This window comes from Haemorhous mexicanus, chromosome Z (assembly GCF_027477595.1).
Source record: "Haemorhous mexicanus isolate bHaeMex1 chromosome Z, bHaeMex1.pri, whole genome shotgun sequence".
In the NCBI taxonomy this organism is placed as follows: Eukaryota; Metazoa; Chordata; class Aves; order Passeriformes; family Fringillidae; genus Haemorhous; species Haemorhous mexicanus.
The window spans coordinates 42,253,946-42,277,454 of NC_082381.1; the positions used below are offsets into that span (position 1 = coordinate 42,253,946).

General features: G+C 38.2%; 2 protein-coding genes across 5 annotated transcripts in view; both read right to left on the minus strand.

Annotated features, from left to right (window-relative positions):
* The window catches only part of MCCC2 (methylcrotonyl-CoA carboxylase subunit 2), a 36,938-nt gene extending 21,920 nt beyond the window's left edge, over positions 1 to 15,018 (minus strand). Inside the window, exons 1-6 of one of the 2 annotated variants that reach the window (XM_059873513.1) lie at positions 14,841 to 15,018; positions 11,418 to 11,484; positions 8,039 to 8,123; positions 7,676 to 7,777; positions 6,935 to 7,062; positions 4,626 to 4,738 (exon numbers count right to left, since the gene is read on the minus strand). In XM_059873513.1, the coding sequence (XP_059729496.1) occupies positions 4,626 to 4,738; positions 6,935 to 7,062; positions 7,676 to 7,777; positions 8,039 to 8,123; positions 11,418 to 11,484; positions 14,841 to 14,972 (627 nt within the window). In that variant the 5' untranslated portion in view covers positions 14,973 to 15,018. Of the gene's footprint in view, positions 1 to 4,625; positions 4,739 to 6,934; positions 7,063 to 7,675; positions 7,778 to 8,038; positions 8,124 to 11,417; positions 11,485 to 12,325; positions 13,844 to 14,840 lie in introns of those variants that run through there. The other variant, XM_059873511.1, reaches the window with a different exon arrangement.
* Positions 15,019 to 15,570: 552 nt separating this feature from the next.
* The window catches only part of BDP1 (B double prime 1, subunit of RNA polymerase III transcription initiation factor IIIB), a 53,238-nt gene continuing 45,299 nt past the window's right edge, over positions 15,571 to 23,509 (minus strand). For all 3 annotated transcript variants that reach the window (XM_059836745.1, XM_059836746.1, XM_059836744.1), the window contains exons 38-42: positions 23,229 to 23,442; positions 22,274 to 22,316; positions 21,104 to 21,398; positions 19,612 to 19,846; positions 15,571 to 19,247 (exon numbers count right to left, since the gene is read on the minus strand). In XM_059836745.1, the coding sequence (XP_059692728.1) occupies positions 19,119 to 19,247; positions 19,612 to 19,846; positions 21,104 to 21,398; positions 22,274 to 22,316; positions 23,229 to 23,442 (916 nt within the window). In that variant the 3' untranslated portion in view covers positions 15,571 to 19,118. The remainder of the gene's footprint in view (positions 19,248 to 19,611; positions 19,847 to 21,103; positions 21,399 to 22,273; positions 22,317 to 23,228; positions 23,443 to 23,509) is intronic.

Sequence of the window (23,509 nt, forward strand, 5' to 3'; positions counted from 1 at the left end):
CTGGAATTTACACTTAAGTCAGGGCTTCAGTTACTACTTATTGGCATAATTGCACCGATGTTAACATCCTTTGAAAGAAATTTCTCCCATCTCCTAATGTGCTACTTCAGGTCTTCAATGGATCAACTAATTAACTTTACCCTTTCGAGATCTCATTACAGGCTTCAACATGAATAATTTCTGCTTCATCCTTTTGCCTAATTTTGAGATGAGCACCTACCCAGTGTACATCTTCTACCAGTAATACCTTGGTGATACTTTTACAAAACTAACTTGACCTAGATATGACAAATACTGTAACTGTAGACAATCATGGAAGTGAAGTTTCTCAATTTCTCCTTTATAGGAGCATCTTCAAAGACCCTTTCAAGACACTTGCAGAGCAGAAGAAAATGAATACTTATATGAAAAAGGCAAACTCTTTCTTTCATAACCACATATACACACACATAAACTCAGAAAACAACATTATTTTATGTTAAGTTTGTTTCAAGATATTTCTAAGGTGACATCAATTAGTGTTCTCTGTTATGTCATAACCTAGAAGAAGAAAACAATACATAGAAAAATAAAACTTCTAAATCACATGCATTTCTAAAGAAAGACTACATGAACTATGTCAATCTGCTACCATCAAATCAAACAGCCTTTTCAGCAAACAGTTTTCAGGATCTTAAAACTATATGTATTCAGAGTCAAATGATTAATCTGCAATACTTCCCTTGTGCATTTAATAAATAACTCCTGGCAAATTCAAAAATAACTTAAGTCTCTAGAAAAGGGAGAAACTTGGTGTAAATCAGTTTATTTCATTTTTTCCCTCTAGGATTTGTGGTTTTTTCCTATTTGTAATTTCACCATGCTCACACTGAGAAAATGTGCCTGCATTTAAACTTTAACTCAGTTGTTAATTTTTTCCAACATAAAAACTGGAATATATATCTACTGGAAAAAATAAAACGTACTTGTCAAATTTCCAAAAAATGTCCTACCTACTGACTTAATTTTCTAAATTGCTGCAATGAAATTCTTTATGTGTTCAATAAAAGTCAACAGTCCTGAGTACAAATACACTATACTATTTCATATCCACTGATCCATCCCCCACCATGTCCATGCAGCATATGAGTGTGAGAGAACTCAGGAAGCAGCTAATGAGGAGTTAATCACAGCTTTCTGATTCACACCCATATAGACAACAACATAATTTAAGCTGTTGTGGGTGAATAATAAATTAGTCACAGGTAAAAGTGGAAGGGGAAATTAAAAGCACTATCAGCAACTAGAAAACAAAAGAGGGAGGAAAAAAGCAAGGTTGGCTCTGAGGGCCAAACTGAGAAGAACTAATGAACTGATGAACAGAACTTTAAGCAAGCCAGAGCACAGACCATCAGGTAGCAAACTAACAAAACCCAGACTCCCATCTCAGAAGAATTGACCAGAGTGGACATCAGAGAGAGCATAATTTCCTAATCCCATTTTCTAAAGAAACATGCTCTCAGTGACAGGGAAGATGGTTCTAGCTACCAAAATCTGTTAGCACAGGACCAATAATAGATTTACAAATATTAACAGTGCCTCTTTAAAATAAAACAAAGCAGATACATCTCCGAAAAGAAAAAAATGCACCCTTATCACATCCTTTAAATAAAGGAAGTGCCTCAGTAAAAGATTTTTCTCAGTCTTACATAAATATTTAAAGAAAGATAAATACTCATCAGTGTCATACTTGGAAAATTTAACTTTCATCAGTGTCATAACAAACAGAAATATGTTTTATTAAAAGACAAATCTTTCTTATATTTAGTTCTTATTGTATATGAATACAATTTCTCCTAATACAACACCATATGGTAATTGAAAGAAAAATTCAATTTCTTAATGCAACTTTACAAGTATGTAAAATACATTTCAAGATATGCTGGAAACAAGAGCATGACTGTAGGGTCAAGCATTTCTAGAAAGGTCCTGCCCAACATCAGTAATTTCAGCCTTGCAAGCTGGGTATACACATCAATCTTTGACATAACATCTAAAGATCATTACTCCCAAAGCAGATCATGACTAGAGAAGTCATGATCTAGATCTAGTCATAGTCTAGATCTAGTCTAGAGACTAGAAGTCTCTAGAAAAAAAAAGGTTTTCCAAAATTTCTCCAAAAAAGATAATTCAGCAAAACATCACTCCTTTGGTATTTGCCATTCCACAAAAACACTAGGACCAATTTATATATACCAGGGAGTCTTATACGATTACAAACTGTATTTTTCTCCTAAGTATTTTCTTTCTAACTAAACACTGCTTTTTTCTAGAGACCTACCTAATCACTACAATTGGTCCACTTCTACTGTGGGAAAGAACTGCAGAAGTAAATTATGTCATACTTCCTAAAGAAATTTAGTGCATTGTTGGAATCTTCAGCCTTGGATTTTTATAGAGGCAATGGATTGCAGGATTCTTTGGAAGAGTAAAAGATGGTTGAAGATTTGAACTCGTACTTCCTTCCAAAATGTGCCAAAATGGCATCAATTAACACAGGCAGTTTCTCAAAAATCCTGCTGAGCCAGTATCTGTCATGTAAGGAGTCAGACTGAATACTGTATCCTTGACTGGTGCATCTGCTTCACTCTCCAAGTATTGGCCTCTACTAACTCCTTCCCCCAGAAAAAAAAAAATAAACCCCGCCCAAGGCCCCAGTGGAGTCTCTCTTGTGAGTGGCTCGAATTGTGTCACCCTGAGCCTCAGGCAGCAGAATCGCACAGAATCCAGTAACGATCATCTCTCAAGGGTTTTATTCCTTCTGAAAAAGAACACTGGATAATGGTATTATGGTGGGATTTGTGTGATAGCACTGCCATGGACTCTGGCTGTGTGACAGCTCAGTCTCAGACAACATGGAGTGAAATAACTGCTGACATAACTTGGGAGAACCTCAGGGCCCATTGCAAGCACCCACAAATTAAACTGTATGCCAGCCCTTTGCTAGGATAATGACCAGCTTTTTCAGTGTTTCAAAGTGTGGCAGAGAACTTTTTCTTGAAAATAAATATTGTCATCACAAGTTCCACAGTATGTGTGACCTATTTCTCACTCAGAATAGATTTTGCTGTTCTCATTGTAAAGAAAACAGGTTGAATAATTCTTTAATGTTCTGCATTCCTCTTACTGTAATTAGCCATAGATTAATCTGTCAGGATTGCATGTATCACAGGTCTAAAAGGGAACCTGGATTTATGATCATGACTTCTTTTTGCTCTGACCACTTGTAGATGCCCATAAAGAATGCAGGTTTCAAACAATGTCTTTATTTCTTCTATTGATTTATTGTTTTGTTGGAAGGTATATACTTTCCCCTGCTAAACAGAAAGAGTTCTGCAGTTCAAATGAATTTTGCTGTGCCTCAATGCTCAATGAGGAAGCTCTCCCTTGTGGTCAAAGAAAAAGACTAGTTCTGAGAACTGGTGCTCAGAACTGGTAGTTCTAAGAAGTTCCATACAATTTGCTCTTTTGACTTGTTCTAAGGACTGTTGGTGCAGTCTGTCTCCTTGATGCTAAAAAAGATACAGGAAGATTGGGAAAAGAAGATGAACTAGGACCATCAAAGGTGTGGAACACAGCAGGAAGAACAGCTAAGTAAGTTTGAATTTTTTGGTCTGAAAAATGGAGTTTAAGGCGAGTATTAAGGGAGGTCTACAAAACCATACAAAGAGGTAGGGAGTGACTGAGTAGATAGCAATTCAGTAGACTGTGAATTACCTGGTTGCTTGCTCTTCTGTAGTGTTCCTTTATTTGCAGTAGGTTATCTTCAAAGATCATGGATTTTTCCACCCTCCCTGGCAGCTTCTCAGAGGTTCCTGCTAACAATTCCCTTTGAGTCTTTATTCTTTACCTGTCTTTCTCAACTCCATTGGGACCATACATCCTGCCCTTCACTGTCACTGCAGCCATAGCTGCCCATCAGCAATCCTCAAATATTTTATGTTCTTCATGAATAATAGATTCAGCAAAACACGTAGTTTTGCTTCCCTACCACACCTGCATAAAAGAAAATGATCCCTATGTATTACTGAATGAACTATGACACAAAAGCATTTCTAAATCCAGGAACTGTGACTAACAGTAATTCTGTGCATCATTAATGCATTATAAAATAACCTTATTATTAGGGCTGTTTCAGCATAAAGCACATCAGGGTATGAAATCGATTTATATATATACACATACCCCTCTTAGTGGAAAATATGTCTCATTTATTAGCCATCCTCAAGGGGGTCCTCACCTTTGCAGTGCTGATGCAGAACTGTTCCAAGAGATTTTCTAGTGCTTTCTCAAATGGCCCCACATACCATGCTCCCAAGACCATTTCTCTCCTACTCCCAGACAGGAGCAGGTAGGTCAAATCATTAACACTAAGACGAAGAAAGTAGACAGTTTATTCAAAACTGTAATGAATTTTTGTGGACAGTTACTGTGTTTACAGTGCTTCCAAACCCCAGACTGGGCCATCAGGTTAGCACAACACAATGAGATCAGAAACAAAACATGGGCACAAGCCTAGAAAAGAGGTAATGGCAGCAGGCATAAAAACTATTTAGTACATTAATTCTTAGATAAAAGCAAATTACCTGTGGAATTCCTTGTGAGGACATGACTGCTTGATTATAGAAAATACGGCCAAAATGATCTCGGTCTGGAAAGACTTCTGCTTGCCGAGGTAAATTTGCTCCTCCTGAATCAACTACAATGAATCAAATCATATTAGTATGTTTTGAACTGTGTTACATACTTGTTGGTAAAGTATCTGCATGTTACCTAAAATATACAGCAATTACTATCACTAATACTGTATATATTTCCATTAATGCACATGGTATATATATACACAAGGTATAATAGCACATTCTTTTTGGAAAAATAAAGAAGAAAAACAGTAAACACCCCTCTCCAAAATAACATCCATGCCAGTGATTTCCGTGGAAAATAAACTCAGACATGCTTAAAGATGCAACCATACCCCTTAAATAAACTTTTAAACTCATCTTGCTGCAAACTAAGAACATTTTTAATGTACAATTTTAACCCAATTATTCTCTTGCAATTCTGTCACAAGCTCCAGAAAAAGGCAGAGCTAATCACCACCGAGTTCAAAAGGTGCTGCCTCTGTTCTTTCATAGCTTGACTAAACTTCACAACAAGGACATTAAACTATCTTTAGGATGATTCATCCTCGCCTCAGGATACACCCTTCTGCTCACAGGTCTCCAATGGCAGCTACCTCTCTGCTCCCAATTAATGAAAGTACAACCTATCATGAGAGGCATCCAAAGAAGGAGAGAACACTATTGAAGAAATGCACAGGGAGATAAAGCATCTCTGAGAACTCTGGCTCCTAATTTTTATGTACAACCACCAGTCTGTATGCACACTCTCATCTACATGACTGCAGCCAAAACAAAATGTCCACACCAGTGACTGACTCAGTGACAAATGGCACCAGGTGTCCACATGAGAATTAGCACCTAGGCAGCTGTTATCACTGTTGGAAAAGGCAGTTCAAACAACATGAAAATTACACAGTCAGCACAGTGCTGACTGACTACAAAGCGCTCCCTCTTACTGCACTGCTCAAATCAACTGGAACAAGTCCAGGTACAGAAACTGCAAGGCTGAAGTAAACTGCTGTGTCCCACAGTTCCTCATTCCATAGGATCTTAAAAGAGTAGAATCACCCACAGTTCCTCACTGATACTCACTAAAAAAGACTTCTCTGAACAGACAGAATTTGCTGATAACTCAGATGAAAAAAATGATAACAGCTGTTTCGCAAACAGCAAAGCTAAGTTTCTTCTGGTTTTTTAAAAACTAAAATCAAATTTAGTCCTCCCATTCCCTTCAGGACTCTTTCTATGGCAATCACACACAATCTACACCTACACTGTCCCTGTATCCACCTCACCAACAGTTTTAAGTTCACACTTCTCCTAATCCTTATATTGGTCATATTCACATGTTTGACTCATCAGCAGGGCAAGAAACTTCAAACACTTGGGCTGGCCAGGACCTGTATTTATGTTGACTGTTTAAATAGTACAAGCATCCAGACTGGCAAACAGCTGATATTTAAGTTGCTTAACTAAGCTAACAGACAAGGAATAACCTGCCCTATTTTTTAAAATGTTGTAGAAGGTCTTTCTCCTCTGATGCTGACATACACAAAATCCGCAGGAATACGCACTTTCTTACAACTCTCTGTCAACACTGACTGAAACTGGCTAATAGGTACAAAAGTCATTAGAGTGGGAATTCAGGCTGAAAGGAAGACATTGACAGAAACCTCTTGTATTTGTATAAAACCAGGGTAAGAAAACACTACCAGTAATATATAACAGATATCTGTCACTCCATTCATCTTTTATAATAAAAGAAAAGAATATGTAAGAAAAACTTACATGAAGGTTTGGCTAAATACTGATCCAATAGGCTAAACTCAAAATGTAAAATAAAATACAATTAAATTTCTGCTTCAAAAAAATTAATCCCAAATCCTAAAAATTTATTGATCCAAACTATTTTTGACAATTTTGTCACTCTTATTATTTACTTGGTATATTTTCTCATACACACACATCCTCCACCAGAATGTACTGTTTGTTTTTTTTTTAACTGTAATTTGAATTGACTGGATGAGTCTACAGGAAATATTGCTTATCCCTGACAAAAAGGAGTGATACAGTGTTAACAGTTGCATCTGCCTTACAGCAGGAGTGTACACACCCTCCTGTTAAGATAGGCCATCCCTCTGTAGAGATAATACAGTATGGATGAAATACTGTATGAATAGGTGTGCTTTAAATACATTGCGGGTTAGTCAGATCTGCAGACACATCAGCCACCCTTAACACTGGACCTTGGCTATTTCTGCAATGGTACTTACCCAAATAAAGGCAAGGGAGATGATTTTGCATTGCAATTTCTTGAGCACGTAAATGTTTCTTAACAGTGATGGGATAATAGGTACCACCTTTGACAGTTGCATCATTAGCAACAATCAAGCACTCCGTCCTAAAAATAAAAAAAAGTTCATGAGAGAGAAAAGTATTTCTAATGAATAAATATGTATGTTGGTTAAGAACTGCAACATGTCAAGGACTCTTGAAGCCCTGCTGCTCTAAGAGAGCTCTTCTCACCTATATTCACTCAAGGGCACATTGTAACAGCAGCCTCAGCACTATAATGTCCTGTTCCATTATTTTAGGGAGTAAAATAATCCTGCATAGCACCATAATTAACTTCAAGAACAGTCTTGGAGGTACTCTGAGTAAGCAAAACTAATTTTTAGACTAAAATACCACCCTATTTTTTTTTAAATAACTTTCCAAATGCACTAATCTCTTTCCTTCATTGGACACCTGAAACTCCATGTATGTTTTTTTTAGTTAGTGGGATACACTAACTAATAATCCCCAACAAACACAAAACCAAAACACAAAACAAAAAAACCTCACTTCTTTTAGCTACGGCCAAACAAACTGGCCATTGATACTGATTTTGTTGATTTTTTCAGTGTCCAAAACAAAACATTAAAAACACTAACAGCCTAATACTGGAAACTGAATAAAATTAGACCTTCTTCCTTTTCATATCATAAATAATGTAGATGACTGAAATCTCTCACCCAGATACTCGTCCAATGCCTGTGATAATGCCTCCTGCAGGTACCTCTTCATTACCATACAACTGGTAACCAGCAAACTGGGAGAACTCCAGAAATGGAGATCTGAATAATGACAAATGAAACACAACTGTAAAAAATTACTAGTTCTATCTGCTATTGAATCTTACTTAAAAGGTTAATTTTTAAAATATATTTTTGTTAAAGGAGATCAGTATTTGAAAGAATGCTTCTGTAAAATTTCAATCAAGTTATTTAGTGTTTATGTTAGTGTTTATAGAAGCTAAAGAGAAAAGAAGCCTGTTGCAATATTTACCTGCAAGAGACAACCTGAAATGTTTAAGGGAAAAAAAAGGAAGTACCTACCCAGGATCAATAAGCTTGTCAATTCTCTCTCTGGGTAACAGCTTTCCTCTTGAAGTATGAAGCTTACGAGCTTTTTCTCCACCTCCTGTGATAAAACAGTAAATTGTAACATTTTCTATGGACACAGATAAGATAAACTGTCAGTTATATTAAAACTTCAAATGGAAACGCTGATGAGTTCCCAGTTTTTGAAGTATGAACCTTAATAATAAATTTAATAAATAATAGTTTCTACTTCAAAGAGATTTATTTTTACTGATAAAAACATTTGTTTTTTAGAACCTACTTTATTTCCCACCTCATTTTTTACAGTTAGTCTTGAGGCAAAGATTTTAATAAACATACTTGTCTGAAACTTTCCCCCACTGCTTGGCAATAAACACAAGGCCAGAAAACATAAATATGTAGAAAGCACATCAGTAGAACTACAGGAAATACTAAAATCCCAAGAACTCATTCATAATAGCTACATTGAATGCAATCTTGAATGACCCAGCACAATCTAGATTAATTTTCTTAGACCAAACTGTAAGCAGAATTCAGACACAGAGCATTTAATATCAAGTTCATATTTGTTTAATTTCAACCCTTCACTATAGGTCATTCTAAATCTTTTGCTCTCTAGAGCTTTGTGTCATTCAATACTTCAAGATTTGTTGACACACCTCAGCCTCTTTGTAACAACAACTTATACAAACATTGTCTCTCTGTGTAGACAGATCACTGATCCACCTCATCACTCTAAAATTGTCTCCCTGTCCAAAATAAAGAAGGTGTGCTTTGCTAACATTTCTCCTGAGACTCCAGGACTTCTCTGTCAGCTAGGCATCACTGAAACAGAGCTTCAAAGCCTCCCTTGAAGTCCTTTTTCCTACCTCCTTCCTTAATCACTACACACATAATTTCCTACCTGTCAGGCATGCCAGAAAGCCGCAATTTATTTTCAGTTCAGCCAGTTCATTAGGTCTATATATCCAGCCTAAGCCTAAATCTTGTAAATTCTTTCTGTACAAATTTCTTAAAAAACAACCTCTCATATCCACCCACAGAGATACTACTCTCATCCATGTTCTCAACATCTCACTACATCACAACTACACTACCTCTGACCTCTGAAGTCTTTCATTTACACTGTGTGATGATGCAAAAATAATTTCCATCCTGAGACTTTTATCATCTCTGTGTATCACACATGCTTGCTTCCCAGGCCTGGTAGCCATCCTAGAATGGCATTCCTCTTCCAATTTCAAGAGACTCTACCCTGCACTAACCTCCCTTCTGAGAAGTAGTGTCCTTAACAATGAAACAAACTTGGAAGCATTTAATTTGAAACCTCTTCTTAATTTCTCCTTTACAGCAATGCCTATACCACTGTAACTGCTGATGTCCTATGATCAGTCACAGAGATTAAAGGTATCTCACCTGCTTCTTTTGCTTCCTGTCAAAAAACCACCTGTCGTAAAGGGGCAGGAACCACTTCCTGTTGCACAGCTGGGGATTACCAGTAGAGTGGGATATGGGTTCAGAAAAACCCTACACACTGAATAATAGCTAACAAATTAAGCATTCATTGCAGAGACCTCAAACAAGAACTCTCTTCTGACAGCTTTTACAGTGAAATCTAAAGATGTTGCACATATCCTTTAGAAGTATTCAACAGAGGTACCTTAATTTTTTTTATATATTCAAATGATATGTAAAGCAATTTCAATCAATGTCATTCAAAACTGTGTATTAAAATCCTGGTAGATGTTGCTCAGATGGAGGAAAGATGAACACTATGGTCTTGCCCTGTAATTGTGTAACAGGCAAGAACAGGCAAACAAGCAGCAAGGAAGAAGACTAGAGCCATTAGTTCATGAGGCACACATCATTAGTTCATTAATTGCTGAACAGTCTCTACGTCCATCAAAGACAGAGCAGCCCATGGGCTCTAACACCTCTTCAGGAAACTCTGGACTCCTGTTTCACAGCAAGAAAGAAAAAGCATTGAGCACAAAATCTTAACTGTGCTCCATTCCAAAGTTGTAAAAGAAATTGCATTATATAAGAAACAGTTTATAAAATGACAAAACCAGTATCATGATAGTCACAAAAAGGCACAATTAAAGCTACATGCTCAGCCTCTAGCAACATAATTAAGCATTTAATAAATATTTTCATTTTATTGTTTCCAGTAATTATTGTCAACTGCAATTCATTCAGGCAGCCTTACAAATCAAAAAGAAGAAACACAGATTTTGATCTTTTAAACTACTACAGACCTACTTTCTCCTTGCCAGCTCAACTACAGCTAGGAACTTGAAAAAGATCAACCAATAAAAGAAGGACACAGAAGAATCCCCATCCTTTATTGGATGCACGGGGAAATATAGTGACAGAGGATGAGGAAAAGGCAGAGATACTTAATACCTGATTTGATTCAGTCTTTAACTGGATACTAGCCCACTGAGCTGGAAGACAGGGAAAGGGAGCAAACTGAAACTCCCTTAATCCAAGGGGAACTGGTTAGCGACCTGTGACACACAGGTATTATACACACACAAGTTTATGAGGGAAGATGTGATCCACCCAAGGGTAGTGATGGAGCTGGTAAAAGAGCTCACAGAGGCACTTTCCAATATTTAGCAGCAGGCATGACTAAAGAGGGAGGTCCCAGGTGACCAGAAATTAGTCAGTGTAACACCCACCTCCAGAAAGGGCTGGAGAGACAATCCAGGGAACTGCAGGCCTGCCAGTCAGACACTGGTGCCAGGGGAGGACATGGAGTAGATCATGTTGAGTGCCATTATGCAGCACATAGAGGACAACCAGGGGATCAGGCCCAGCCAGCAAAGGTTTAGGGAAGGCAGGTCCTGGTTGACCGACCTCATCTCCTTCTATAACAGGATGACCTACTTAGTGGATGAGAGAAAGGCTGTGGATGTTGTCTCTGTGAACTTTGGCAAAGCCTTGGACACCATTTCCCACAGCTTTCTCCCAGAGAAACTGGCTGTTCACGGCTTGGATTGGTGCACTCTTGGCTGGGTAAAAGGCCCTGTCTGGACAGCTGGGCCCCCCTGTCTCTGGTTGGGCCAGAGAGTTGAGGGGGCTCGAGTTACATCCATCTCATGTGTGGTAACTAGTGGGGTTCCCCAGGGCTTGGTTTGGGGTCCAGTCCTGTTTAATAAGTTTAACAACAATCTGGACAGAGGATTGTGTGGACCCCAGTAATTTCCCAGACAACACCTGGGTGGATGGGAGTGTTGACGTGCTGCAGGTCAGCAAGGCTCTGCAGAGGGATCTGGACAGGCTGGATCAATAGGCAAGGCCAACTCTTTGAGGTTCAACAAGCCCAAGTGCCAGGTTATTGTTCTAAAATCTAGACTATCATACTTACCTAACCTGATTTTTTCTGCTTGTTCTTGTAGCTCAGTTACCAGTGCCTTCATTCGTTCATAGTTCTCCTAAGTGGGGAACAAAACAGAATTTTAAATTCAACCAAGGGTGACTACATTTACATTTTTAATAAACGAACATAAGAAGTACAAGACTAATTTCTATTCCAAATCTAATTTTACCTTACCAAATACAGTCTCAGTATTGTCTTTAAAGTAGTAACATTTCTACCTATGTACTGGCTTCTCTCAAGAATCCCAAAGCATTTAATCAAAATGCTTTACAAAAAATCTTATTGTGTTAGGACAGTAAAAGACTAGTTCTGAATTTAATAAACTAAAATAGAACTAGTCACTACAGAGTTGAAGTGCTGTTTCTTAGATTTTTTTTATCTTTGGCATAGGCTTGTTTGCATTTTAAATCTAATTTTGTGAAAACCACAGATTTGAATTAAGTACTCTTATGACTTGTACCAAAGGATGAATGACCTAGGTCAAATAGATTTTGGTAAACACTTTTTAGATTCTTCTTGTTTAGGTTGAAATTGAATATAAAACAGAAGTTGGTTTGGTTTGTTTTTTTGTTTTTTTTTTTAAGCTGGTGTTCTTGCTATTATACTTCAAGAAAAACAAAGATTCATAATCTGAATATGAGTGAACCAGTACTGAGCTCACCATTTTCCTTCAAATTATCCAAAACTCCATGCACACATTACAGCAGGTTGGGATTTTTTTACAGTTTCTTAGGAATCTAAAGGTATTAGTCAAGCTTAATTTGTTGAGGTTCTTTTGCAGACACATTAAGAACTTTACTACCTTTTTGAAAAGTGCAACTGCAATAAAAGAACATGCTGCACGAAAAGATGTGATTGCCTTGTCTAATTCTCATTTATATGATGTTTGAGCCTACTTTGACAGAAAAAAATAGGTGGTAAATCCATGTTAACTCTCTATAACTCTCATATATACTCGAGCCTGCAGACTTAAGGTTTCCCTTGGGAAGAAGCTGCAAATGTTGCAGTTGAGTTTGTTCACTTGGGCACTGAAAGGCAAAGAAAAAAAAGCAGAAATAAAACAAAAATATGAACAGATTCAGCTCACATTTGAAGGGCTTTGGCTGTAGAGTGACATTCAAAACAATATGTTTTTCTGCCTTTGTAATTGCCACAAATAGATTAAACATACTCTCTTGAAAGGTAAAAATGTATCTTGTAATTCCACAGTTTTAAAAGTCTGTAGTTGTCACAACACAGTGACAGTTTGCATCAGTGTTCAGCTTGTCCAGTTGGGTCATTTTGCACCTTTACACACCAAAAATTTTTCCTGTTTTCTCCTTATTCAGTCTTTTTCCTCTAAACACATTCACCTTTTCCACACAATACTGTGCTTACAAACTCACTTTTTACATAGGAAAAAACCAAAAAAGCAGCTAAAGTGGCAGAGGATATTAACAGAGGAACAGTAATCACAGTCATAGACTTTTTCATTAGATTTTGACTCACTGTAGCTAGTTTAGCTACTCTACATGAAAACTGTGACTTTTTAGATAAACTGTAAAAAATACTGCACAAAAACATCTGAATTGCTTAAACTCAACTTGATCACAATCTTTCATGCCTTAAACCACAACAGAACACTGTTATACTTTACCAAAGAGAAGTAAGGATGTTTTAAAATAATTCTGAATACACACAGAAAAAACTACTCTCAGAAATAAATGTGCCAATTCTACCATGTACTTGCTCTTCATTATTGTCAATAAACAATGAAAAAAAGGCCAGTGAACTGGCACCAAGTTCTTTCTGGAAACTGGTTCTTGCATAAGCAAGATGGGTAAAATTCATGGGTAAAATTCTGCTGTTAATATGAGGATTTCTACATATTTCAATGCAAAATTAAGAGGCAAACTCCAAATACGCATCCAACAGTTACTGAACAAGCTACATGAATTACTGCTACATCACCACAGTGTATGTCACAGCTAGTGCCTGGAATCTTCAAAGAGACTCTGTTACTTTGTTTCATTTTCCAGAATTTAGACTCACTCACCTTTAAATTACATTTTTGCTTATCTGGTTCAAGAGACAGTTTGCATCATCAAGGCCAGCCTGTCTAGTTGAATTCACAGACAGAAAGGTAAACAGTAGCCAAAGAAGGCAAGACCCTCATCACCTATCATAATGTCTTCCTGTGTTTGCACTGTTATTCCTTGTATTACTTTTTTTCAGATGGTGAAGTGCCTCACAGCAGGGACCTCAACTCTCTGTGTTTGTAAAGCAGCGTTTGCACTTAGAGTGTTCCATAAATTATTTCTACCAAATACTAACACTATTAGCTATTTTACCAAGCCTTGCTTTTCTTTTGAGGTTGAAAGGTACCCAGACATAAGGGTGAATCTGCAGGCAGCTGAGTGAACACCTTTATTAAAATACTATAATTTCTTGATGCACAAAATATGAATGTGTACACATATATAGACACACTTCACATACACAAGCTTTGTATGTGTATATATATATATATATATATATATATATATATATATATGCATACAAACAAATTCTGAGATTATATAGAAGCTTCAGTCCCCTAATTTCTGTCCCAAATTTAGTTTCTGCAAAACAAAGCACAGAACCAAACACAGAACCAATGGACCTATCTCAGTAAGAATACATGCTGTTGCTTCACACACTGTTTTGTATTTTACATGAACAAATATGAAAACAAACACATTCCCTCCTTTCAGCCTTGATCCATACCTAAAGCCATGTTTTTCTAAGTCTAACTGTAAACATGATTTTTTAATATGATGGCGTTAATAATGCCCCATTAAAAAGAAATGTATTTACACCAAATGGAAGTACTGCTCTCTTCGTAAAGACAAATGGAATCACACCTAGCTCTCCTCCTCAAAAGATGATGGTTCTGGACTCTGTACAGCTACTCCACCCGTTTTCAACTCGGGAATCAATTTGCAAACACAAAAACATCCAACTTTGAAATCATCAGGTGCATCATCCACTGTCTACAAACCCCGCCTCCACCTCACTAGCAGGGTATCGATCAGCCTGAAACGCAGCAAGAGCTGGCATCCTGATTTAAAAGGGAAAAAATATCCATGACGAGCCAGGCGACTGCACCAACCCATGTTTTTATCACACGGTATCTGTAGGCTCAGCCCGCAGAAATGGACAGGCCTGGGCACTCGGGGAGCGGGGCCGGGGCGCGCCGCGGCGCTGTCCCCGCTGCTCCGCAGGGCTAGGGCGGGACCGGGACCGGGACCGGGACAGGGCCGGGACCGTACGCGGGCACGTGCTCGCCACGTCCCACAAGCCACGGCCGCCCCGGCTCCTCCATGGCGCTGCTGCGGCCGCCCCGGCCCCGCCCCGCGGCCCGCCCGGGCCCTGCCGCCCCCGCCGCCCTACCTGGTAGAGCGCGGAGCTCGCGTCGGGGCGCGACCCCACGGCCGCCACCGCCTCACCGCGGTACCCGCGGGCAAGCAGTGGGCGCAGCAGCTCCAGGCAGCGGCCCGGGAACCGCGCGGCGCCCAGCAGCATGGCCGGGCTGGGCCGGGCCGAGCCGAACGAGCCGAGCCGAGCCGAGCCGAGCCGTCCCAGGCCGCCCTCGCCGCCGCCGCCACTCCCCCCGGCGCAGCCAATGGGCACAGCGGGGCCGGGCCCGGCCGCGCAGTCCTAGCCCGGGAGCCCGGACAAGCTAATGCTGTAGAACGCGCTTTGGAAGAATTGTGTTGGGACGCCCACACGTGAAAACTGTGTTTTCACTTACAGCCTAGAAAAGCCCTTGCCCGTCTTAGAAACTTGTCATACAGTAATAAGGACAGATCTTTTTAAAATCTAAACCATCTTCGGCCGAGTTTCTCCCTTCCGTGAAAACTTTGCTATTCTTCAGTATTCCAGTTTAAGTCAAGGCCCTTGTCTTTAGAGAAAGGTAACAGCAGGGAGTCTGATACCTAGTAAATTAAGCTGTATTCTAAAACAAAACCAAGGAACAACGACAATGCCCCTGCTAAACCACGCTCAGCCTGTTACCAGCAGGTCTGTGTGCACCCCAGCGGCGCAGCCCAAAGTTCAGCTCTTCCTTTTGTTCACACTTATTAGCTTCTGCGTCTGATACTTAAAGAAATAGCAACACAGGTAAAAGAAAATAATTTATTCACATAATTTACATACAGAATAGGACTACTTCCTGTGACACAGAAAGCTTATATGTGATGATACAGGGCATCAGACAACTCTAAGCAAAGCAGTTTTATGCCACATCTTTGTAAAAATGGTACGCATACGTATTGAGATTTCAATGATATTTTCTTACATCCTTCATCATTATAAAAGTTCCATACAGAAAACAGAACACAAAATTCTCTTATTTCTATTCAAATTAAATTTGTTCTTAAAAAAAAAAAAATCCTCTATCAAAGTGCATGTTATTTGCTGCAAGGAAAAAGAAAGCATAGCCCCAGTTAACAATGCAGGTAAGGCACCATAAATCTTAGTAATGAAGTAGTTGATTTTTTCCCCCTCACAACATGAACGCAAGCTAAAATGTATGCAACTAAATGTAGAATGATTATCCCCTCAGAACTCACTCAGAAGGTACTCACAGCAATTATTTCATAGCCACTCCCCAAGAATCTATTTTTAGGCTCCATGAGTGCAATTGATATAAATATGCCAGACATATCAGGAAGTAAACACTTGCATACTTAATATCTACAAGATATACAATACATAGAATTACATGTATACATCAATGTCTTTCATAATGCTTACAGTAAAACAATATTTAGATAAACATTTCAAGTTAAACGGATTAGGCAAAGCACAAGATCCCATCTGAACAGAAACTGCTGTTGGTACTTTTGAGGTTTTTTTTGGTGGGTGAGGTGGGTTGATCAGATGCTTTCAAGTAAGTTACTCTACACTGGGAACACTAGTCCCTTTTCCATGCTGCTAGTGACATTTCACTGGCAGAGCTAATATACCAATTTGTAGTAACAGTAGCTTTTTTCTGTATTTCTCCTCTCTGACAAAAGTTTAAAGGTTCCTTCAGAAGTTTTGCCAACAACTTCTGAAAAGAAAAACATTCTTAAACTTCATTGACTATTTCAAAATTAACTACATAGTTATATTATTTACCTGCCAGTAAAGGATTACCCAGTCCAAACCTGATGATAGGTTTTTTTGAGAGCATAACCAATACCATTTAAACATCAGTTTCACCTTCATAATAAAACACTTTGCAAAAGTACCTGCAAGTATTAAGTAATGGGAAAAATTTTAAGACTACTCAATCTCATACAAGCAGGAGTTTCAAACTAAATATTGACTCTTTCAGTGACCACCTAACTTTGAGAGTGCATAAACCTAATTACGTCACCCAGACAAATTTCTTGATGAGGTAAATAAAAACTTAAACTAAAATCTAAAGCTAAATCAGAATTTTATGGCAAGTTACAGTACAAGCAGACATGCACATAAGAAAACCCTTTTAATTCAAGTGCTTCAAAGCAGAAAATCCTCAGAAGTGACATTATATAATCATGGTTTAACCCCAATCTCTTTGTGCTACTTTGCAGAAGGGAAACCGAGGAAGTCAGTAAATATACAAACAACTACACATAAAAATAAGGAGAAGAAATTGTATCTATAGCTTTGTTTTCCAATTTAGAAGAAAATTTCTATTTATAACAGGAATATATCAATCTCCTAGAAATATATCAATGTACTAGGAAACATCAATCTCCTCCTCCAAGTGATAAAAAAGGTTGACTTATGTTATCCATCTTTTAGTAAAGTGTGTTTTTAAGTTTTCAAAAAATTTTTAAGGAAAAAATTGGGCATTTCAGGTTACAATCTTTTAAATTATGTGGTTAAAATCTCTTACAAAAATATGTAATTTGGAGATTCAAATAAAAACACCTGCTGGGCTTGACACATGTACGTATGTATTTACTACACCACTTCCAGTATTTGCATTCTGATCTTCAGATATTACATTATACCCAAAAGGTTAATTCCTCCTTCTAACGTAACACACTTCACAAAAAGAAGTAAAGAACTTAAATAGTCAGTACCAAGAAGCTTTAGCATTAAAATGGAAAAGGATACTTGTTGCAAGATTAATCATTATTTCATTGCACTCTTCTGTAGGATAGTCATGCACTCACTAACAGTGTCTAAACAAGTGAAACCAGAAGCCAGCAGTCAGTAAGTAGTCTGGTCCTATGACACCATTGTAGTGGTTTAGACTAATGTCAGCATTTTGAAAGTTCCTGGGTTGCTTCAGAAAGAACCCATTTCATCTTCATAGCATTAATTAACAACATGTCTTAGGGTGACTTTATGATGCTTGTATCCCCAATCATCTGTTCTGTTTATGCTGAATATTAAGTTTTGCACCTTTAAGGCTGGTTCTGAGAGTGAAGGGGAAGAGAAGAAGCGCAGAGCTTGTTATCAGAAGCTGCACTTGCTCCTCTGCATTCTCTCTCACAGACTGTGTTGTCTGCAGAACAGACAGCAGGAGAGAGCTTTGCTTTCAGTTAGGTTTTAGCTAGATGAGGCAGAGAAGTTTCCTGGACTGTGGCTTTTCTTTTTTTTGGGAACTGATCAGCCTTTTTCTGGACTGAAAACCCAGAAAAGCATGGGCACCTGACACCTGTGGCCCACTGGAGCCTAGGACACGGCATTTTCCAGCAGAGGAGGAACTGGTAACAGACCAAGTGAGCTGAGCAACACCCCAAGGAAAGGACTTTCTGAATTTGCCTTCTCTTCAGAACAGCAAGAGGTTTTATTATTTAGTATTGTTCACTTTTTTATGCTTGTGAATACTTTTTTTGTTAAATAAACAGGTTTTTCCACTTTTCTCCAGGGAAATCTTTCCAAACCAGTTGGGGGAGGGGCTGCTTGAATCTGCTTTCTAGAGGGACCCCTTTGAAAATTTCCTCCCAAATTTGCCCTAAACCAGGACACATACATTTTTTTTGGTGCCCAACATGTGGGTCAAGAAAGTGAAAAAACCCTCTACTGATTGCATTTTGGTTCTACTCACTGTGCATTGAAATGAAGCAGTCAGTAGCCATGTTGCTTGAATGCATAATGTCTCTCTGGCTGGAAGCCTTCACCTGTCTCTGGTCCCTAGGTTGTTTTGAGGGTTTAATACCTTTCTGGTCCCTAGGCTTACTTGGTTACCTGGAGATAGATCCCGTACTGTGCCTAACATGTAGCTTTTATAGTAGAGGGGCATAGATTTGAGTTCCTATTGTGCTGGGCTCAGTGACAATGGTTTATAGGGAGTTTATATAGGTATTGGAGCTTGTGCAAGATATGTTTGATTTATGGCTTCTTTGTCTGACTCTGTATCCGAGTTCCAGTAGCATGTTTTGGGGGTTTATTAGTAATTGCACCCAGTTTGTTAAAGGAGGAGCAGGAGATGAGGCTTTTCAGCCTTTCCTTTCCATATTCTCTTTTGAATCTGTTATGTCACTTTTGGAGAATGTTCAGTTTCCCCTGAATGTTAGGAAGATCACTTTGCTGGTATTTTATCTGGTATTGTTAGTCCTGGCTGACATAAAATGTGGCATAATGAATATCAGAACAAATTGTAACTTTTAAAATACTCTTTTCTTGTTGCAGTATATTCTGTGATCCTAGGTTTTTATAAAACCTTTTTATATAACCTATTTGCTATTCTGAATCATCCACTTCCATAAAGATGTCACTGAAAAAGTACTCAGAGATTTTGGTTGGCTCTCCTTCCTTCTCTTGATCTTTAGCACAGAGAGGTGGCTTCTCAGATGAGTTGTTACTTGGAACCTGATAAAACAAGAAAAGGTTGCTCTTAACAGTCTTCATCACTGTGTATGTGTAAATATATTTACATATATATGCACATGAGCTACTTGTAGGGGTATTTTATTTATGTAGGAAGTTTTGTCCAGAGGAAAAAAAAAAATCAGAGTTTACTGAAAATGAGAAATAAATAGATATCCATGCAGAGAAATATCAACTTAGTTCCCTTACAAGTTTCCTAAACATGCACAAGTCAGAATTTGTCAACTGGAACAGATACTGGACTCAAAACATGAATGCTACACACCCAACTACTCACTCCTGAAACAACTAATTCTCTGTTCTTCACAACTCAGAAATGCATGATTGTTCAAAAGTAAACTCATACCGCAACTGCAGCATCAGCAGCTACATGCTCATGTTCCACAGATGAAGAAGTAGAGGGAAAGGAACAGGATTCCCTCTCATCCTTAGTGGACGGAGTGGGTCTCTTTAGACTTCGTTTTGGAGTCACAATTCGTGGCTTTTGGATCTTCCCTCTATTCCCTTTGGTGTCTTCTGCAGATCCAGAATTACTCTTTTTGCAAATTAAAGATAAAAATCCCAACGGTTTTCGTCCACCCCTGTTCAAAACAAGTATAGTCAGGATGTCATAGGATTGCTCCATAAAAGGAAGATGTAAATAGCATTGCAGGAGTCCAATTCTATACACAGGAAATAAACAGACACCTACAGGACATATGAAAGTTTTAAGGAAAAAAAACAAAAAGTCATTCTAAAAAAGGCTTTGGTATTACTGAATATTCTGGTACAAGAGTTTTTCTGAGCAGTCACAGAGATTCTTGACAATTTTTAAGCCTGAGAACAGGAACCTATTATTTGCTGCTAATCCACAGCCCGTAACAAGCTAGCAGACTTTCAGAGAGTGGTTCTAAGAAGGATGGAGGCACACTTCTGAAGAACAAACTGACAATTCGGAGCATCCTTCATGTAAATCAATGGAAAACCTGATCCCCAAGGATGGGGCTACAGCAGACTACTTGCTGCAGGGTTTTAGCCTATTTACAGCAGCAAACCCAGACCAGTGAACTTATGGAAATCACAGCACTGAGGGAGGTAGACAAAGCCTTAACTTTTCATGTTGTTAAGAGTTTACAAATTAGAAAGTAAATTTTAAGGTGAGGATTCTGATGTTAATGCATCACTAACCAATTGCTGTGGATGTCCCAAATATAAATAGACAATATTGGTACTCACACAAGCATAATGAAAAAGTAAATGCCAGATTAGAAGAAGCCAGTGGAGCATTACAATCAAAATAATTAAGCACAGGAGCAACAGAGACCATGAACTCAAAACATTTAAACAAACAGTACAGAAAGGTATATTTTAAAAAATTAAGTCAACATATCCTCTGAGCTGCCAAGACTGACACTCCTTTGGGGAAATTACTTATGTCAGTCCTAAAAATTCAGTGTGCTCAGTACTGTACCTGTAACAAATCTTACTGGCAGGACGAACACCAAAACAAGTGGGTGGGTATATATGTCACAACATGAGACTTACCTATGTAAAACAACAAATTATCCTAAGTTCCTATCACAACCAATGGATACCTGCCTGACAAAAGGCATCCATCATGTCTAAATAGACACACAATATGTCAGTAGTGCCCTTCAGCTGACCTACTAATTTAATGAGTAAAATAATGCAAATTTCAAAGCAGACAGTTTGACGCTTTCTGATTTGCAGGAGAGTATAGATACTGTAACTCTTAGACATGCAGGTCACAAACAATGGTACTGGAAAGATGTCAACATGGAAATATGATCTTTTTTTACAGAACAAGCTGACAAAACATTATTGCAGTTACTGCATACCTGACTAATGGAGTTTTTGAAGATGATGCTGGGCTTCTAGTATGTTCCAGCTGTGCAGATTCATGCACATTCTCCTGCTTTCCTTGTTCACTTATTTCTGCTCTTCTGTTAGAGGTTAATCTAGACATAACCTCCTCTTCCATTTCAGATGCTGCATTCTCAAGTGGTGCTTTCCCTAAGCTCTCTGAAGTCTCAAGCTGGCTTCTCCCAGCCAGTTGTGAGATAGACTCAGACACCAATACAGAAGTAAGTACTTTTTCCTTTCCAGAAGACTCTGTTTTTTGAAAAGGATTCCCTGTAAAAGGAGTTGAGAGTCAAAGACCTCCATGACAATACAAGAACCCAAAAAATGCATGATATTAAAATGGTTTGAACCATTTCAGCAGAAGGGCAGAATTTTTGTTTGGTTTTATTTGTCCATTTATTTTTATGAGTCACCACTATGAATTAAAAGTTCGTGGTCTACTTTTAAAGCCTGTAAGATCACTGAGATATTATGGGAAAAAAATGGTAGAATTGTGGTTTTAAATTTTACAGCACACTCTCCCCCCTCTCATCCTTTATTAGCACTCCACAGAACTTAGTCTAGTCACCTAGCTGTTTAAACTTCTACAACTTCCCTTAGAAGTCTTTTTCAGAGTCAAAATTATTGTTCACCAAGCCCTTCACCGGCTCAGATCAATGAAGATTGCATTATCAGCAGTTCTGGTTTTGCTCTGTTTCTTCAGAGGCAGAATAAACAATTCCATACTTTTTCAGTAAAAATGAAAAACAAAATAAAAGTAACTATTTTGGCATTGTGTGGTTAAAATGCCAGCTAATAATTTTGATTATTAGTGCTCTTTAATAGGTGGAAATATTTGCTTAAGAGATGATAACATGTTTAGTCAAAAAAAAACCTCTCAAATTTAACCAACAAACCAGCTACACCAATGCTTTTAAAACTATTATTAAATAACCAACATTTATGTCATTCAGCACACCTCATTTATAGCAGAAAGCATGGAATGGCGGTATTAGTGTAGTACCAGGAAAACTTGTTTCTACTATTGTGTTTCTACTATTCTGTCTGTGTGGCCTCAGACAGAATTATTTAGCATGACAACCAGTATTAAGTTGTGATGTGTTTACATTCATTATACTTCGGTTTACAAGTTTACATGTACATACCAGAAGTTACCACTGGCACATCTGTGGATTTACTTGAAGAACCCTGTATTTAAAAAAGAAAAAAAAAAGAGATTTTTTTTTTTATTGCTCTTAATACAGAAGAGACAATGAAGTTGATAAACTCATATCACACATGCACAGTTCTAAGAGAAGGACTGATAGAGAAGACAGTGCAGCATAAATCATCACTTAACTCATTTCCTAAGAGGCTTTTCAAGGTGTTCTTATGACAAATTACTCAAGACAAGGATATTGAGATAAGAGATCAAAGAAGGAAGAAGATTGTTATCCATCCCGTCCTAGAAAAGCTCTCTGAATCATCTGGGGAATGACCACCCATTCCTACACCAAGGTACACTATACAATCTTAGCCCACTTACAAAGATTAATGGTAGTTGCTGCCGTTAGCTTGGTCATATTGTAAAAAAGCACAGAAGGATGCTGGAAAGATGGTGGCTTGTTTTCACTGGCAGTTTGCTCTTTTAAACCAGTATCTGCTATGTTAAGAATCAATAGGAACATATCTATCTAACAGCTTCTTCATGTAACAGACATAATGCAGATTCAAAACATCATTCAGTGTACCTAGACATCCTGCCAGTCACCCAATATACCTCCAGAGTTTCCTCTCCTGCAATGCCATTGTCATAAGGGTGATGTAGAATGAACCAAGTAAGACATATTACCAGTCTGTCTACTAGGAAGTCTAATTCAAAACCACCTGAGAGCCTACAGATTCTCAAAAAACCCTGATAATAAATAAACACCCAAAACCTGTTGGAGATTTAAAAAGTAAAAGCAATCTATAAGTGTTGATTTTCCTTTTCAGTTGTATAGGCATATATAGTACATATTTAAGCAAGAAACACCATTAAAAAATAAACATAATTAAAATGCTCTATTATGTGTTATGCATCTACCCCATGGATGAAAACTCACAAAATTATGATCTCACCTTGTAAGTGGTTTCCAGGTTATTTTCCACTGCAACAGTAGATGGAGTTTTCTTGGAAGGAGGAAAATCATTCTCTTCAAGCTCAGCAGCCAACCGTTTTTGAGCTGTCTGCAACTTTGGAACAGGGTCTACTGCGCTCTCTAGTTGTTTGGCTTCCATACTGCTGTTTAAAGGTCCAGCAACCTTACCAGCTGCAGTTGTCAAGGATCCAATACTGTTCATATATATAAAGTCATTATTGTGGCAGTACAAGAAGCCAAAATTTACTTTGTATAAGGTTT